Genomic DNA, 19,184 nt, shown 5'->3' with positions numbered 1-19,184 from the left:
ATCTTCCTTTTTCGTGGCTAATAACCTAGGCAAGACTTGAATTAATAACTCGGGCAATTCTTTACATTTGTCCCCAAGACCGGTACCTGGTACTCGTATTTTATCTTCAGCTTCTAGAGCTGTCCAATCAATCTTTTTCTCTCCCACCTCCCATTCTTTTTCCTTGAGTTTTTCATATACCCCTGCGGGCAACAGGACCTTTAACATTTTAATAATATCTGGATACGTGTATTCTCCCATACGGAGCATGTCTTTTAATTCTCGATGGAACCCTGCTGGATCTTTGTCATGACAGGGAATTAATTTCTTCATCTCTAAGAGTTCCATCTTTGTGATAGGGGTGTAAACAAATACTCGTTGCATTTCACCATCCGGTGTCCTAACTGGATGTACTTCTCGTAACGGATGCTGTCTATCTATGTAAAATGGTTTACTTTCTGGGGGTGAGACGTGAACAAAATGCGGATTCAGAAACGTTCTATATTTGTGGCGTTGTTCTAGAATGACACTAATTAAATCGGTACCTAAACCTTTCCATTTATACTGGAGTAACTCGTTCAGGACATCATGTAACGGACCTGGATCAGAATGCTGACCCTCATACAGTGTAATGAGGTGCTGGATCATATACATACCCACCAGTCGCTGCTCGGCTGGGGGCAGTTTCAGAAACATTTGTGCCACTATTTCGTCTGAAAAGTGGTAGAATCAGTAGTCCATCGAACTGCTGATCGGACTAGTTCTTGTTCATGCATGGTACTAAGTTCACTATAACCGATTCGTGATTTCAGAATGTGATCGGTAGCTTGAAATACTTGTTCTAGAGAACCTTGTTCTGGTGCTGGAAGATGAAAGACTTTCTTGTGTTCTAGGCGTAAATGTCGGTCTGGAAATCTAGATTTACCTACATACGCTATTCTGGCGGTATTCTCGTCGTCTACCTCTTCAGTAGAAGAGTCGTTTTCTTTCTCGCTTACTTGTGCTTCTTTGCGTTTCTCGTGTAACCTTATTATTTCCTTACGTATTTTCTTGTACATACTTTCTATACTACTGAGTGTCTTGTGTCTACCCTCGGCTATATTATCACTCCACCTTGTCAGGACTTTCATTTCGGTCGGATCTTTAGTCGGATAATCTTGTTCCCTAATTAAACAATTGATTAGAAACTTTAATAGCATGAGCTGAGTCTCAGCTTTCCTTTGAGACATGATTTCGCCAATACTTCCTGGATCTTCCCCTGTACGGATGAAACGATATATTCTGTCTAGATCTTCTTTCATATTCGGTAGGGTGTCCAAATACTCGGTCACCCGTCTTACACGCAATGAATATATGACCATATTATCATCGCCTGGGACTGGATCATAACGGCATTCAGTAAGAGCTCGTCTGATATCTGCAACGGACTGATATTTGGGCGTACGCTGTAACGCACGTTCATGTAACTCGACTAACGTTACACGTTTGTGTGGCGGCGGGGTACCCGGAGGACCTCCCCCCGCGGCCCCTAAACTGGAATCATCGACTGATACTCTTCGTGCTGGCAGAGTGACTGATGTAGCGGGAACTTGTACTATGGGCTGGACCGGGGGTACCGTAACAGGTGCTGTAACAGGTGCCCCGGTGGCTGGAAGAACAGGAATTACATTATTTACAGGAGCTGGCGGAACTGGATTCGCATATTCTGGGACTGTGTTGTCCAAATAGGACGAGAGAAAAATATCAGCTGCGGTCAGTTTGTGACGTAGCTTAATCGGAACTAATGGCGGCGGAAAATTACATGGTGCTTCCGGGGTTGTTTTTGGCAAGCCCTCGGCAAGAAGAGGATACATACCCTTAATAAGGGCATTTCTCTGTCTGACTGTTCTGTTTTAACTCGTTCACCTATTTCGATCAATTCCCTTTCTCGGGCTCTTTCGGAGGACTCTCTACTTAATTCTGACTTTCTGATTTCTTTTTCGGTTCTTTTGTGAGATTCTTTGCGCCATAACTCGATGGCATCTTTCTGGGACTGTCTGGCTTTCTTTTTCCATAATGCTTCTTCTACTCGCATGATGCACTCGGCATCCCACGTACCTGATACGGGCCATCTATACTTTTCCTCTAATTCCTTGGTGTACTCTACCCATAAATCTAGATATAATATGGCACTTATGCCATGCTTTTGATACATAAAATGACCTGGACTGTCCCTAGGCGGGACAGGAACTGCTTCCTCGAGCAGACCTTTTCTAGTTTTTAACTGACGTAACTTCTTGAACAGAGGCATAACTAAGGCTGGACACAATACAATACACGATAAGCACAATAATAACTTTAAGAAAACAAATCACTCATACCACGACATTGAAAACACATGAAATAACATTTAAAATAACAGTTCGGACAGAATACTACCTGAAATACTGAAAACAGAATACATGAATTTTCTCGAGAACAGAACTGACTAGAATGACTAGATGTACTGCTAAAACAGTACGAAACTTACCGGTCCCATAAAGAGACACGTCAGGACCCGCATCCACCTAGGTGGACACTTCGTGTTGGATCTGTGTACCCAAACCCACGGACCAGAGACAAATTAATTGACCCTGTCTAGATACTACCCCAGCAACGGTACTCACCGGGCAGCAAGAACGGAAGGCCTCGGACTAGACTGGACTGCTACGACGTCGGACGGACGAACTTCGGACTTCAGTTACAGGTGGGCCTCCGGATACCTCGGACTCTCGGCTTGGGCTCTGGTCGGGACTCGCCGCGTTCCTCCACCGCCTCGTCTGGACGCTGGACCGCAACCTCCGTCTCCTCCGTGGGCCTGAGGGATACTTGAAGCAGAAATATCTGCACGTGCACGGTATGGTTCCGTCACGGCTGCAGAGGATCAGGGGGCCTGCGTGGCTTCTCCGGCGCGTGGGGAAAGGGCAAGTCCCTATTCGGGCGCCATTATGTGGTAAATAAATAATTAATTACCGGTACTATTTTTCAGGATACTCATACAAATAGATAGCTCAATAAATAAGAGTCAAGATACGAGGTAGCTAGAGTTGACAGGCTTTAATTAAGCCTAAAGGACTGGAACAGGACAGCCTGTACGGGGATGGGATGGCAGCTGCCTGGGGCAGGGACAAAGGAGCGCTAACTTTTAATGACAGTGCACAAGTATATATAGTTAAAACATTTACATTACAGTCAATACAGTAGGCGTAGCAGTAGGCGGAGTTTGTAGCAGTCGCGAAAGATAAGAGCAGAATGAGGTAACAAGAAGGCGTGTACAGGGCGTATACATAAACATGTGATGCAAACGTAACAGAATATGTCATAAAAGGGGCGGAAACATGGAGGGGGCTACCTGAGCAGCTGGGACCTCTAACCTAGTGGTGCGCGCAAACTGGCAATGACGTGTTACCAGGGAGAACTGGGGGGCTATGACTTCTGCGCTAGAAGAGGAGACGAAAGTCTGGAGTGTCAGAGCGACATGTACCCAGGCATATCTAGTATCTCGTGTTTAGGGAACATGTTGATAGAATCCAAAAGTTATCAGGGTAAAGGCTAACAGACACTAACACTGGGGCATGCATAATTCTACATGTAGTGCGTGTTGAGGAATATTCGATGACCATTAGTACAGTATTTCTCTTACATGGAGACATAAAGGCTAGACTATGACTGAAACTATTGATGCGATTCAGTAGCTTAGGAATGCAGAGAAGGAGGGCTGGACTGATAACTAGAAACATAACATACTCTTGGCAGACTGAGAGGCAGAGCCAGGCCGAGCCGGGCACTGCGAGGCATGAAAGTAAGCTAAGGGTCAGGGATACAGGTGGGGGCTGTATCGCTCCTCGGAGAGGGTTCAGGAAACAGGAGCTGAATCTGAGTCCGGGCCCTTTTGAGGCCTAGAACCGGGGACTTTTCAATGAATTAACATGCACACCGTGAAACGTGGCAACATAACTTTGCATAGGCCTAATATTCGTTGTATTCACGAAGACTGGAAACTGGCATACTAGAGATGGACACAACTATAATTGCGTCTTTAATCGATCAGAGGGGAATACATGCATATCGATCATGCACATATGACATAACATGGGGAACACGTAGGCACATACAACATGGCAAAATTTACTTTTCCACATCTCCCTGATCCCAATAATTTAATCTTACCACTTCCAATACACCACATGGAAAATAGAAACCTGGAAGTAACAAATGCCATCAAAAAGGATATATCATATTTTAAAAGTATATACACCTCGAGATAGTTCCTAAGGCCCAGGTTCTTACATAATTGGACAATCCATTTAACTCTGGCCTTTTTATATTTCTGATTAGTAGTTTCGTGCCCTGATATTTCTCGAACATACTACGTGCTTTGAGGTGGGCGGCGGGGCGCTATCCATAGTGCAGTTTACATCACTATCTCGCCCTGTTACCATAAAGTTTTGACGCTGCCTTGACCGCTTCATCTTCCTCACGTTAGTGTAGTCCACTCTGGTCTGCCTTTTCCACTTCCTTACCGCGTCAATTCCAATGTTAATGACCATCTTTGCCCGTATTGAACTCTCACCTCTTTTGCATCTTAAAAACTTCACAAGGTCCAACTCTCCTCAGCCCACTGAGGAAAGGTTGGCCCATAGTTCTTCTTTTCCTTCGGGCCATCTCTGGGGGGGGGGGGGGGAGGGGGGGTTCTGGTCTGGGTTGGTTCATCCTCTTTCCTCTTCTGTGAATCATAGTTTAAGATGGAGTCTTCCGCATTGCTCCCTTCCAATAACTTGTGGGGTACCCAATGGTCCCCTTTCCAACCCCCAGCCAGTTGAAGATCTACAGAGAGCATTATGGTCAATTCCATCAATTATAAAAATGTCTTTTCACCAGTATTGCAACTTTCCCTTTGTGGTGTCTGGCCTTTCGGAAATCCACTGGCTTCACTTTGGACCAGTATGTCGCCTCCAACTCGAATGTTGCAGATATAATGAGATTGGCCCATTAGCAACTCCACCTCCTTCAGAAATAGCGTCACAGATACCACAAGGCGACTTCTGAAGACACCGCCTTTAATGGTCATTTCTCACAGTTTGTTCAAAAGTGATTGGACACTGAGCTGCAAAATGCATCTTTGACGGAAAAAAGATTGATCCTGTCCACCTTTCCAGTTTTTCTTCATCGTCTTCATCTAAAACCAAGAATCATCTTCAAAGGTGTGCATAAAATACAGGCTCCTATTCTGCACATCTTCACCCAATCCCAGGAGGCTGAGGTGGACCAGAAACGAGCCATCCAAGATTTCCAACTTTCTCGTAACCGAAAAATAGTATCCAGGGACTGGTATTCGTCTCCTTACCATTCAGTCCTCTCCTTGTGTTCTGTTGTTTTAGAAACCCATAAGACTCACAAGGAATGTGTATAGGAGGCCCAGAGCCACGCTGGCCCTGGAGGCATCCCAAGGGACTATTGTGAGCGACAAGTATGGCACAAACTGCAAACCCTTCCTATTGTAGTCCACGGCGAAAAGATCCACATATGAGCATCCCACTCTGCAGAAGGTCCCGTCGGTCACTTCGGGGTACAGCTCAAGAGAGGTGGCTCAGAGCCTGCAAGGAGTGCAGCCAGCCAGAGACTCCTCCTTTCGCGAGTCCACTGCCGAAGATGAATCGGCCAGTTACACAGGGTGCATAGCTCTATATTGCCCTGTCTGTTCCTATAGTGACCAGTGGCGATGCTGTCGGACAGGATCCTCTTGAGATTGAAGGGATGAAGGCCTTCGTAGCAAGTCAGATTGAACACAGCTCCTGCACGCACGGCTCTGATGCGGACCAACTACCATGCACCATCATTTCACCCAGGTTGGTGCCCCAGCCAAGCGAAGAGGCGTATGACTACAGTAGCATGCACCTGTGGAGGGCTGAAGGAACACGAGGAAGGACACCTCAGTTGCACCGATAGACTGACTCGAAGACCTGCATGCGACCCAAAGCCTCTCTTGATTTTGGGACCACTGTCACTATTTTGCCATCTAGCTTGTGGCATCAGCAGTAAGGAGGAAGCCATTAGATCCAGCACATCCATGGATTGCAGAACAAGGATTTGTATCTCAGAAATATCGAAATGATCTCTCAAGGCCTTTATGTGGATTATGTTCAGCGCCGTCTCTATGAGGATCAACCTCTGTGTCAGTGGCGATGGGTTTTCCGGATTGACTGTCAAGCCGAAGTTGTGGCGGAGCACCGAAGATGTTCTTTTACCCCAGTGCTGGAGGCAACGCTTTCACTAGCCCGCCATCCGATTACAGAAATATTGGATCTCATGGCTTCCAGAGAGAACCTCCCCACAACTGCCGGCACTTCCGGGAAAACATATGGCCTGGTCATCAGGCCCAGTGGTATCCGATCAACTGACAGTGCTGAGAACTCCACGGTGAACCTCAGATCAAAGTAGTCATCCTGTTGGTCCACACTGAGTGTCAAGAAGGACTTGGCTGAATGGCATGATCTTGAACTTGTCTTGAAGAATGAACAAGTTTAAGCAAGAGGCTGAAGGTTGAGGATGAGTCTCAAACCTCCGTCCTTCCTGGGAACCCAGAGGTAAAGAGAGTAGAATCCTGTGACCCTTTCTCCTGAAGGCATCACTTTTATAACCCCTTTGCTCAACAGAAGAAAAGCATTTGCCTGCAAAACAAAAGTGCATTTTGGAATGCACGTTCTTTTTTAAGGAGGGTGGTACAAATGTTGTGAGAGGAAGGGCAAGGCCTAGTCTTTGCAGGTTAACTGGATGACCCAGCAGTCTGCAAAATGGGAGACCCCAACCCTACCCACCTCACCAGAAGATGGATTATTGACAGACTCTGAGAAGCTTTGATGCAGCAGAGGCAGGGGCAGATAGCAGCTACTGGGTTTCCTGCTGTTGCTTGTTACTGGATCAGACATCCACAAAACGCCAGATAAATTTCCTCGGGCATCTGGTTTAGGTAAGAAGGCTGTAGTTAACAAGGACGACTTCAGAAGGGGTAAGTGATATCCCTTTCTGGAGAAGTATCCAGGCCTCCTGTATTTTGTAAATCAAGCTATAAACCAGCATCTGTACAATAAGGAGGGAAGAGGTTATCGGTCTCCGAGCCACTGTCGATGGATCCTCATCAGACAGGGCTCAGGGTCCCACCTACTGATCATAATTCTAATGAACTGACTGAGGCCCTTTGGTAGCCCTTGTGAGCTTTGTAAGGACAAGTAGTACCAAGCACCAGTAAGAGCCACAACATTTAACACATCAATGTTGCGTCTGAAAAGTTTCACGCCTAGGGTCCCCGAAGGGATAATCTCTATATAGCCAAGCTTAGCAACAGGAGAACAAGTCAACAGATCAGTTCGGGGGGGGTGTGTCGGACTTCAAACAATGAGGACGGGAGGCCCAAAACACACTATCGGTGAGGGGGAACATCCTTTACAACGCGGATGTTACCCCGCAGTACTATTACGACGAGTCTTTTACAACGCAAGTCGTAACCACGACTTGCGCTGGAGGGCGCTCTAAGATAAGGAATAGTAGATTTACTATTCCAACACCTTCCCTACTGTACGTAGGCTGGTGTTGGAATAGTAAATTAAACTATTCCTAAGTCCGCACCCCTACAGCGCAAGTCGTGGTAACGACTTGCGTTGTAAAAGTCGCATTGTAACGGTACGCGTCGTAATACCACCCGTTGTACCGTCGTACATCCATCGGTGAGAGGGGATCCTGAGCACTAGCAGCAGATGAGCTTTGACAGTGATGGGATATAAATACCAGCACTGTCAAAGCACCGAATAGGACAGAAAGATGAATAAAGTGACTCCAACTTTCTTTAGAGGCTCGGTGCCTTAGCAGCAAGTGCCCTCTGGCACCAAATAATCAAAACTTAGCAATGACCTTCCATAAGTAAACATACATTATATCCCTCAAGTACCATCTAATTCATAAATACAATGATTTGGTCAAAACATTGTCAGGTCACTGTTTGAAAATGCAAAATTGTGTGACATAATGGTCATTTTGGATGAATAAGTTTTAGTCTCTCCAATGAGTCGATTGACATTGTCAAGGCAAAAATACCAGATTTTTATTTTTAGGTGAGCCCCAAAAATCAGCTTGTCATTTTATCTTTCAAACAATTTTCTTGTATTAATTTTAAGGAAAGAAATGCACATTACAGAAGCATCCCAAAAGGCAGTCGGTGCAAGTTGACCACTGGCACCACTTTGCAACCAGCAAGTAGCTCCCACAATTCAGAGTAATTTGTAGACAGGTGACAAATGTACATATACGTCTTGGTCGTTGGCTAGAATGAGCCTAACTGGAGATCGATGGAGTCCTGTACATTATGGCAATGGTGGGAGATAATGCAAGAGTAACTACTTCAAGTGGAGATTTACATCTCAGAATTACACAATTATATTCAATATATTTAGACCTTTATTTCAAATGTATATTTTTTGGCAGAGAGAAATGAAATGATTTGCTCAGAATCACACAGTGTTGCGACAAGTGCCAACGTCGCGATTCTAAGTGCCAACTTCAGCAGCTTGGCCAATTGACCAAATACCATCCCTATGAAACCTAGGCTAAGACCACCACAAGACAGGGATCTGGAGGAGGGAGTGGTTTGGTTTGGCTACACAGTAATACCATCACAATGTCAAATGCTCCTCCAAACAGGAGGGCAAACATCAGAGCAACAGATTGAAAAGGCACTATCATCGCAACATTGGGCAGGGTAAAGTACGGTGACTTGGTCCATGCATTATTAAAAACCTTTTCCTGTGGTTTTGCAGATCACTGCTTCTGGCAATTGAGGTGGGGGCTGGTAACAGGAAAAGAAAAAGTCTCTTGCCATTACACACCACCTTGCCGTTCACAGCAGACCATCTCAAAATCAGGTCATGTTGGGTATTCTCCTGTAAAGTTGACAACACAGTAATTTGACCAATCAACCCACTGGGTTTACCTCGCCTGGGCACATGTATCATGTCCTTTGCAATAGTATGTGGACTCCCAGCATCAAGTTTCATTTAACTTGGTTTAATTTGACTGGGCAAGAGAAATCTGCCGTGCTATTCAGGTCGCCCTGGCACAGCGGCTGCTTTAGACATCTTTCTATCATTCGCCACTTGTCCGTTGTCATCTCCATACCTTGGTCCCTTGCTCTGATATGGCTACTGCAACACCTGAATCAGCTGCAGGTTCACCCTGCTTTACATAGCACATGGCTGTCCCTTGCACAAAGTGCTAGCAACCGCTCACTCCCACCAGGCTCCTCCTTTCATTGAGCAGACAATGGCCGCCATCTTCAAACTGCAGCAATGTTGCATGGTTGAGGCTCTAAGGTTTGCTCAAATCTCCAGGCTCAACAAGTCAGCCAGAATTCTGATCCTCTTAAGAGGAACAGCGCTGGTTAAGTCACTAAGTGACCGGCACGTTGCCAAACAGCCTGTCTCAGGATGGTTAATTCCAAAGGAGAAGGACTCCATGGCACACAGTGTAAGAGAGAAGACATCCAGAAAGAGTGTCGGGACGGTGAAATCCAAATGTGAAAGACTTCAAGGCAAGATGCCTGCGGAGAAAACACCTCGCTCACCGCTCGCATTGGGTCACCCTTTCAGCTTCTCGTTTTCATCCAATACAATAACTACCAGCACATACATAGAGACTTTGCATTTCATGCCATGTGATCTTCTTCATGGAGTATCTAGGGGGTTCATCAAAAAGCAGGAATTTGCACCGACAAAACATTGTACCAGCCACAATTATGAAAAATATGGGCACCACTGGGCCACGGACTCCTTTATGCAACGGATAGCCGCTGTTTTGTCAAGAACTCCCTCAGTATGTCAAAGATGGACGCTACTTTGCTGGAACGTTATCATCCCTAACTTAGGTAAAGAACTCCAGTGTCTTTGGAAGCCATATCGGTGCAACAATTTTCTTCACAAAGATCAGATAAAGTAAACATAACATAGCATGTCTAGATTAAGAGACTCAGGGCCCCGGCAGTCCAGCTGGGTCTCATCCAAATGGGATCCTGAACTGGGGACTAAAGACAACCGATGAAAAAACAGAAATGAGCACAGCAGTGGAGGCTGGACGAGATCAGTGCCAACTTGTAACAACTTGTAAAGCTTGACACAAAAAGTGGGCCCTAGAGGATACAAGTGTAAAAAGAAGTGTGGAGTAGAGAGAATGGACTGATGAGGCATCTTCTTGGTAGGAGATGCAATGACACATCTTTAGTGTAGGTCATATGGGAAGAGATGCACACCCGCTAGCAGGCCACGTTCTCACACAATGCAATGCACCATAAGAGCAAATGGCATAGTCTAGCAAAGGTGTGGGATATGAATCCATTAGTACCCGATTTCCAGAACCAAACACAGCAGGAAGATTCCATCTGTACTGAATAATGGGGGGTAGTAAGAGGCACTACAGCTCTAGCTGATTTCAACTGCTGGGCTTCCCAGGTCTAGCCCTCTCTCCTTGTGCTCTTTTTGAGTTCTGAGGAGGTTGACCCATCCTTGAAAACCTTTTTACCGCTGACTAGCAGCCGCCATCTTGGAACATACCAACAAGACCATGCAGGTTTGCAAAGAGTTTGTCTCAGCAGTGCCATAAGCGTCAACTTCCAACACGGCTGCTTTGCCCACAGCAAGGGGATTTTTCACATTGGGCGACTGGCAGAGAAGCCTCCAAGTGGTACTGGGGGAGCAAATCTAATTATATCTACAGCTCCTCTCCAACGCACGGTGTGGATCCAGAACTCTCTCATATAATTGCATTTTCCCCTTGGCAGTGACATCTTCAACAAATGACTCTGTCCCTAGCGCTTTAAAGAGCAGCTTGGAGCTCAGGGTGCTATTGCAGGATGCACAAAGTGATTTGGGGCTATAATCAGACAGCGCTGTGCCTAAAACCGCTCCATTCGTGCTTACTGGGCAATCCATGCTGACCCATAAAGTGCAGATTTGAGCCCAGAGAGAAGTGGCAAGAGAGTCTAAAGTGACTTTCAACCAGAAGCCTCACTTTCCAGGCGACACAGCAAGAAGCCAGAGGGGTAATGGCCTGGAACTAGACAAAGCTGTTGTGGCCTTCTTGACAGCTTGGGGCTTCGGGCTGAGCGTGTGACTGATGGCCCGTCCCTACTTGTCGCCGGCAAAATGTACTCTGTAGTAAGGGACAGAGGCGGGAGGGGCGCGCCGAACAGTCTTCCCCTGTGTGTGGGGTAAGTAGTGTAACACCAGAGAAATGCACACTCGTGTATTTTGTTTCAAAGAGCGACATTCATCAAAGAACATCAACAGCATGGACCTGGGAATGACACAGAAACTCATAACTAAACAGTGTGGAGTTTAGCATCTCTTTATAGTCTAAATTGCACGTTTCAATATGAAGCAAACTCAATGTTTGTGTGGTAATAAGGAATGAAGCGCCCAACTCTCTACTGCTACCCCCCCCCACCATCCCACCCTTGCACCTGCCCCATCCAAGAAGTACACGTTGGACAAAGAACCATCATTTGAGAGTTGAGGCGGATCTCAAAGCCCAGGAGGAGAGTTTGTTTCTAAGAAATGTCCTCTATTTCCATAATAAGCCCAACGCGTCATTTGCATATGGCTGGTCCATCAGAAGTTGCACAATGAACCAAGACACCACCAGGCTACTAAGCTCTCAGCCACCTGCTATGGACTGATGAGCATGTTGGGGAAAATCGTTCCCCTCCTTCCATTCCAGGTGAGAAGAATCATGGTACAGGCCCTTATACTCTCTCGCTTGGATTATGGGAATGCCTTATATCTTGGAGCCCCTCAATCTACCATCCATGAACTGCAAGTAACGCAGAATTGTGCAGCTCGGCTGATTTTTCAGACTCCGCTATGGCAGTCTGCAAGACCAGCTTTGAGGAATCTTCATTGGCTCCCCATCCCAGCCAGGATACAGTTTAAGGCTGTGTGCCTGGCTCATAAAGCCATCTGGAAGACTGGTCCGGCCATTATGCACTCTCTGGTCACCTCCTATCTTCCTCACAGAACCCTGCGCTCCAGTTCTCTATGCCTGGCCACCCCCAAGAAAATAAGAAGAGCAAGATGGGGCGGAGGCTCCTTCTCGTGTAACGCCGCTAAGATCCGGAACTCTCTCCCCCTTGCTCTTCGATGAGAACAAAAATCTTCTGGCATTCCGGAAGCTCTTGAAAACCCATCTTTTCGGGACGCTTCGATAGCACAGTGGCTTCCGTTTTTCTTCTGACCTATCAATCAGCGCTGGGAGGCCTCAGGGAAGCCATGCGCTATACAAATAGAACTTCAGTCATTCATTCACTCACAATGCAGCGGAATGCACAGGGCGTAGCTACCATGGGTTAAGATCCTTCCAGCCCTGCACCCATCACTGTTTGATGTTCTCACCAAGTCATACTAAGTGTCTGGGTAGATCCAGACAGGGGTCCTGTAACTCACTGTGTCACGCGACTGAAGCTGCACCTCACTAAAGAGGTCCAAAAATGTCAAAATATCTAGAGCTGCTAGTTACCCCTCAAAGGGAACAAGCCTCAGCAGTCATTCTTTCTCTCCTGTGGCAGAGGAGAGACTGAGTGAATACGGTCAGTCCCCGTCCATAACACCAAACTGAACAAAAAAGCAAAGGAAAGTACATACTCATTGATTAAACTTAAAACAAGCATTTCTCCATCCCTCTGTTTTTCTCACAATTTTTGAAGCTGCTCTGCTTCTCTGCTCATTAGCAGCAGCCAATCGAAGGAGAGTGTGACAGCGGAGGAGTGGATAAGTTTCTTAACCCCTTCACTGCAGCGGCTATTCCGCCGCAGCGCTAAGGGGGCGGGGGGGCCGCGCGGCGCTCACACGCTGGTGATGGAACCGCTCCGTCACCAGCATCGGGTGAGCTGTGCTGATGACGGAGCGGTTCCGTCATGGCCCCGCCCGCTCAATAGAACGTGCCGCGCAGGCGCGAAAACAGCGCCGCACAGGCGCATCGGGCGTGCCATGACGGAACCGCTCCGTCATCAGCACAGCGCCACCGCGGCTGATGACGGAGCGGTTCCGTCATCAGCATCGATGCGGTTAAGTATAAACAGTGACCGCGCAGTCACCCTCTGAACTTTCTGTAATTTTTAAAGTTCCTCTGAAATTCCAAGATGACCACCGCTGCAGTAGTCTAGTCGTGGCCTCACAGAGGGATGCCGGCCAGGCTACATGAAGGAAAGCCACAGAGGGATAAATTCTACCCAGAGTTTGGAGATGAAACTAGCAACTCTGGTGACCACTCCTATCAACAGTGCTGTAAGTAAAGATGAACCCAGACTGCGCTCCTGTATCACTGATTTAGGGCAAGGTCTAATGGTCCAGTACTCTGATTTAGAGCTAGGTCTCACAGTCTAGTACTCATACACAGTAGACCAAAGCTCTGCATTTCAACACACCATGAAAGCGGTCTTTCCTGACAGCTCAGTTATACATTTAGCTGCTGCTGCCACCACCAGCATCATGTCTAACCCTGGACGTAGTTCGCGTAGTAGCGCTATGCGTAGCTACGTGAAGTGCACTTTGCAAGCTACGCGAACTGCGTAGTGCACTGTGCAAGATGCTGTTCGCACTGATTACACAGTGCCGGATGCTTGTCCGCACTGTGCAATCAGTGCAAACCACATCTTGCACAGTGCATGCGGTCATTTTCTGCCGCTCGAGTAGATTTGTACTCGAGCTGCAGCTTTCCCAACGCGGACTGTTAGTTTCTCATCCCGAGCGGTCGCGAGCATACGCAACCACTCACAGTGAGAAACCCGACCTCCCCTCGTCGAAAATCTCACCAGGAGGTTTATTTTCCACGTCGCGATCAGCAACTTGATGTTGCTGATCGCAAACAAGGAAAGTCTCACCGGGATGTAATTTTGCTCGTTCGCGGTCGCCAACTTGATGTTGAGGACCGCGAGTAAGCAAAAAATGCCTGCTACGCGTTTTTGCACTGTCCTAAGTGCAATTCGTGTAGCTGCGCAAACTACGCAAGCGTAGCACTGTCCTACGCCCAGGGTTAATCATGTCTCCCTCCATTCTTGAAAAGGCTGAAGCGTGGACATCTCCACAGGGATAGCATCCACCAGCTGTCTCTGCATTTACTTCTGCAGTTCCTCACTGTGGCCCTCGTGATCTTGCCTCTGCTTTACTTAAAGCGCAAGACACACATATTCCCAAAAGGACCTCGTGTACAGCAATCGAACGGTCGCGTAAAGATCATTGTTAGTCCTAGGTCGACAGCACAGCTCTCTAAAGATCTATTGTTACCAGTTCTTTAAAATATTCAGCGTGGGTTTTTGCTCCACCACAAGGGGTCCTTCTCTTTCACTTGGTTGCTTGGGGCTTCATTCCACCCTCTAGGAAATGCTTCCACTGGGATGCATTAGGTGCTTTTTTTACAACTTTAAAGAACACTCAATCGTCACACGCGTTATCACGTCCAATGATTAATCTCTTGTATTCGTTCTACACAGAGAGCAGTCATTTTTGATACTTTTTTCCTCAGAATTGGCAAAGCCAACATTTCTGGCCTTAACATGCTAACCAGAATTGGCGATTAAGTGTACTTGCATGTGTTCGAACATTTAAAGCCAGACCTGTGGGCTTTGTCAATGCTTGTAATTCTCGAGAGCTTTTTCCTTGCACCTCCTACGCGGCTCTGAGATACACAGACAACAGCTTCTCCCTGCAGCTCACATTGTGGAACACACGCTGACCATTAGCAGTTCCTACTGCAGCGGTCAGGGCCCGGAGAACACATCTCAATCTTCACACATGACCTGGAGAACACATCTCACTCTTCACACATGATCTCTTCACCTTACCTGCATAGGGCGCGAGCACAGGTTGGTCAGAACTTCCTTCCGAGCAGCGGCATATTGGTCATTCCCAAAGGTTTCATGTAGAGATTTCTGTGGAGGCAAGAGAAGAGAGGTACCAGAGGATGAGAGGCGGATACAGGCCCTCGGTCACTCATGGTGGATAACAGCACCGCGGTCGGTTCTCCGACATCCATTCATACACTGATACACATAGGTGCAAGCCTCTCTGTGCAGCACAGTGAATCTCTCCATCACCCACCAACACAAACCAGCATCTCCTCACTGGTCACATCCCTTGGCACAACAACCATCACCGTGTTGCCCACTTCCCTCCAGTCCCACATGACTTCTCCTAAACGCAGGAGCACAAGATGGGTCAAATCAGGTGAAATCCAGATCATGTTCTGGTCAAGAGAAGTACAGTTTCTGTGAGTCAGAATCAGGAGATCTTACACCTACACTGAGGGCTCCAAGAAGTACCTGACACAGAGACACAAAGAACTAAAGTCTAAAAGAAACCGCACTAGGAAAAGATTAACTATATAAAAAAGCTACACAAACAGAGGCAGGCGAAAGAAGGCAGATATACAAGCAGAGCTGCTTTTTCCATTCATTAAATGTTTAAAGCAATGCAGTGCGAAGCAAAAATATTTATGCAGATTGGTTGGATCTCAGATTTCAGATTACACTGTAGAGAATCTTACTTTGTTTTGTGTCTGCCTACATCTGCTTGAAGATGGAAAGCAGTAAAGGATCATGTGCCTTCTTGAGAAAGTCAAGCATGAAAGTTGCAAAGACACGAGAATTCTTGAAGTGCCTATTGATCCAAATAAAAGGCCTGCTATAAGTCAGCCAGATCTTAAACCACTGCTTTTTGTTAAGAAACCAGGGTGGAGAGTTTGCCACATGGGGAACAGACGGAGTACACTCCATTTAGAGTATTTGTCAAGGAACACCCGTTAAAGCATCTGGACATATTTTTTAAATCAGATTTTAAGGGTCTGTCCCCGATTAAGGTCCATACTATGAGTTATCTGGTACCCGGTAAATTTAATCCAACTCTCCTTGAATCTAGACGGCGGCTGGAATACCTGGATAATCATAATTTCTGTTGTAAGTGCTTTCCTGGGGGACCTTAAGAGTAAGGTGCACACCATCCACAAACAGCGCTTTGAGGCTTTACGGTCCAGCTCATTCCACCACTGACCTGTATATAGCCGAGAATGGGGGCTTGCCAGACATACCAGGCCTGGTGCTCAATGTGTTTCTTTCTGTGACTCATACTTTTATCTGTTAGTTATTTTACTAGCCAAATACAAATGAATAGACACTTCCAATCAGTAAAAACATTTTCTTTGTTCTTTAGAGCAGTATGTTCTCTTTAGAATAAATCCATGCTGCTTCACTGACTTTGTCCTGATGACGACCTTATAAATTATTGTTACGGTCGAAACGTTAGCAGTCAGACTAGTTCTTCTATAGACTGTTAAGAGTGTATACTGTGTGTTTACAATTGTGGGACCAAAACTTTCATTCGGACCCAAGAGAACTGCATTGAATTAATTTTTAGCACTCACCATCGCTGTATATCACTGTTGTTAACAAACACTGTACTCGCTATTAATTAGAAAGTATTCATATACTATTTTTATTAAATATCTGTTTATTGGCCAGCTGGTAAGTAAATTGAAATGTTTCTAACAGCACAAAAATTGAAATTGATCCACAAATGAACCACGATTACTTATTCATACCTTGACCCAGGTTCTTACTAGGTATCTAGGGTTGCCCATGTCCATATTACCTCAAATTGGGAACTATCATTTGTGAGAACAGATGCACTCTCAGTCTTGCTTACACTGTTTACATTTCTAGTGCTCGCTGCAGAGGTCTCAAGTTTTGAGGTCCATGCACAAGTAGGACATTCAGTCCAGCTTTTTTTTCTTTGATTAGTTAGGGTCGTAGGACTGAAACTATATTAAGGCGGGCAGCGCTACAAATCCAAGAATGCAAAGAAAAACCTTGACCGGAGATACTACTGACACACGGAACTGGGACGCTGGTGACAAACTCTAGATACGAATCTAGTTCAGCTACTAACCTGAGCGGGGCTACTCCTCGTGCCAACCGCCATTGCACCAGTGACACCAGCAACCTGTATAATGCTGGTGTCAACCCATAAACATACTTCCTCTCACAAGTAAATGTAATTTCATAATTTTGCACACTCATGCATGCATATAGCCATGTCTGAACTGTGGTGGTGGAGTGAGCTAAAGAATGGTGATGGATTAAACCCAGATCAATTGACTGGGGGTGAGCGTTTGATTTGCTCAAGCGCTCCGTCCATCATCCCCTTTGGGATCGCTTTGTTCACCCTAAGTGTGGCAGGGTATGCCCAGACGTGGGTTCCTTGCTCACTCTGCCACTGGATTCAAGATAGCCTGGCTGATGAGGGTTATGAACCCGAAACCGGTCCCAGAATGCTTGTTTCCGGTCCAGGGAAGACATGGCTTGGCAGTTCGGGCTGGACTGTTCCCATGAAAGAACGTGCCTGAACTGATATCCTGGTTTAGAAAACAATTAATTTAACAAAGAAGAAAATTCATTTCAACTTATACTGTTGCCAATTAATAGCAATTTTATTTAATCAATTTCGCGTTTTTATTTGAAAGATATTTTCACATTTTTTATACAAATACTACACCAAATAACCTATGTAACAAAGATCATTCAGACTCATCAATCATTTCACAGTCATTCAACAGCAAACATCCATATATACACAACTCTGGCAAATTCAGCTTTTTTGAAAATACCAGAACGAAGGGTGAAAGTGAAGGGAAAAATTAAAAGAGAATTAAAGAATAATAAAGAAGGAGACAAAGGTTGCTCGAAAAAATCAATACATGAGGTACAATGTATTATACATATATACACGTGGAGATAATCACAATCAACTTAATGGGTAAAGCATAATATGTATAAATCAATAGAACACGAATTTTCTCGATTTTTGGGTTTAGTGGGAGCAACACTCTGTCTAAGGGCCTCGAGTCCCAATCAGAAATGTGAAAATATCTTTCAAATAAAAATGCGAAATTGATTAAATAAAATTGCTATTAATTGGCAACAGTATAAGTTGAAATGAATTTTCTTCTTTGTTAAATTAATTGTTTTCTAAACCAGGATATCAGTTCAGGCACGTTCTTTTGTTACAGGTTATAGGTGCTCAGCCTAACTGATTAGAGCCGACTCTTTATTGTTTACATGGACTGTTCCCATGAGCACAGGGTCAGACTGATTTGCATATGGCCATGTCTGAACTGGGGTGGTGGAGTGAGCTAAAGAATGATGATGACTGGGGGTGAGTGTTTGATTTGCTCAAGCACTCCGTCCAGCATCCCCTTTGGTATCACTCTGCATTGCTCTGCAGATGGTGACAAAGCCAGTAGGCACATGCTCGTAGTCCTATTGATTAACACGTCTCTCTGGTGCAGTGTCCATTACACATATGGTCACCACTACAGTTCCATATGCGACACATGCTGCGTCACACATGCTAGCCATTACAGGTTCTACATTGCTCATGTGGCAGGTCACACATGCCTGGCATTCCAGATCCATAGGAGGTTCACATGGAGTGGGTCACATGTGCTACCCATTACCGTACCACGTGCAGCTCAAAAGGCGGGGGAGGTCACATAAGCGTGCCAAAGCAGCTGCCCCTTACAGTTCCATACTTGGCTCATGTGCTTGCTCATACATGAGTGCCATTACGACTCCATATGTAACTCACGTGTAAAGCACCAGCATTGCTGAAGTCGATGTTGAGGCCCATCTGGTCGCAGAACTCAACCAGGTCGTCCAGCAGTTTGCTCTGCGGTGGCGGGTGGCGACGCAGCAGGGCCAGCGCTGGGAACGAGCGGCGGATCTGATGGGCCACCGCCATGTTTGCCAGCAGCATAAACTCCTCCACCAGCCTGTGAAAGACAGAAGAGGCAGGTGAGCCCAGAAAGTGTACCACGTACAGACATTGGATCCCCGATAATGGGGGCATTAACAAATACAATGCGCGGAGAGTAGGCCCAATATCAAAACATCGCGGTGTCTCAAAACAGTGGCCGGACAGGGGAATTGTAATGAACTCATCAATATTAGCAACAAAAGTCAAGAATTTATTGTGTAGAAATAAACAGCAATCCACTCTCACAACATGGAGACCGGGCAGTGTAAGTCCATCTGTAGGTTACTTTAAACATTTTCAAAAACATGAGTTGAGGCAGCACAACACACCAGCATCAACAGCTCA

The 19,184-nt window shown here is 46.0% G+C and overlaps 1 protein-coding gene across 2 annotated transcripts in view; it reads right to left on the bottom strand.

Annotated features, from left to right (window-relative positions):
* DIS3L2 (DIS3 like 3'-5' exoribonuclease 2) overlaps positions 1-19,184 on the bottom strand; it is an 879,376-nt gene that overhangs the window by 68,964 nt on the left and 791,228 nt on the right. For both annotated transcript variants that reach the window (XM_078666543.1, XM_078666544.1), the window contains 2 exons: positions 18,672-18,855; positions 14,876-14,962 (listed from right to left, as the gene is read on the bottom strand). In XM_078666543.1, coding sequence (XP_078522669.1) covers positions 14,876-14,962; positions 18,672-18,855 — 271 coding nt within the window. The remainder of the gene's footprint in view (positions 1-14,875; positions 14,963-18,671; positions 18,856-19,184) is intronic.

Source organism: Lissotriton helveticus, chromosome 11 (genome assembly GCF_964261635.1).
Source record: "Lissotriton helveticus chromosome 11, aLisHel1.1, whole genome shotgun sequence".
NCBI classification, from domain to species: domain Eukaryota; kingdom Metazoa; phylum Chordata; class Amphibia; order Caudata; family Salamandridae; genus Lissotriton; species Lissotriton helveticus.
Note: the sequence above shows the minus strand (reverse complement) of the source record. Positions and strands in the feature narration are given on the sequence as shown.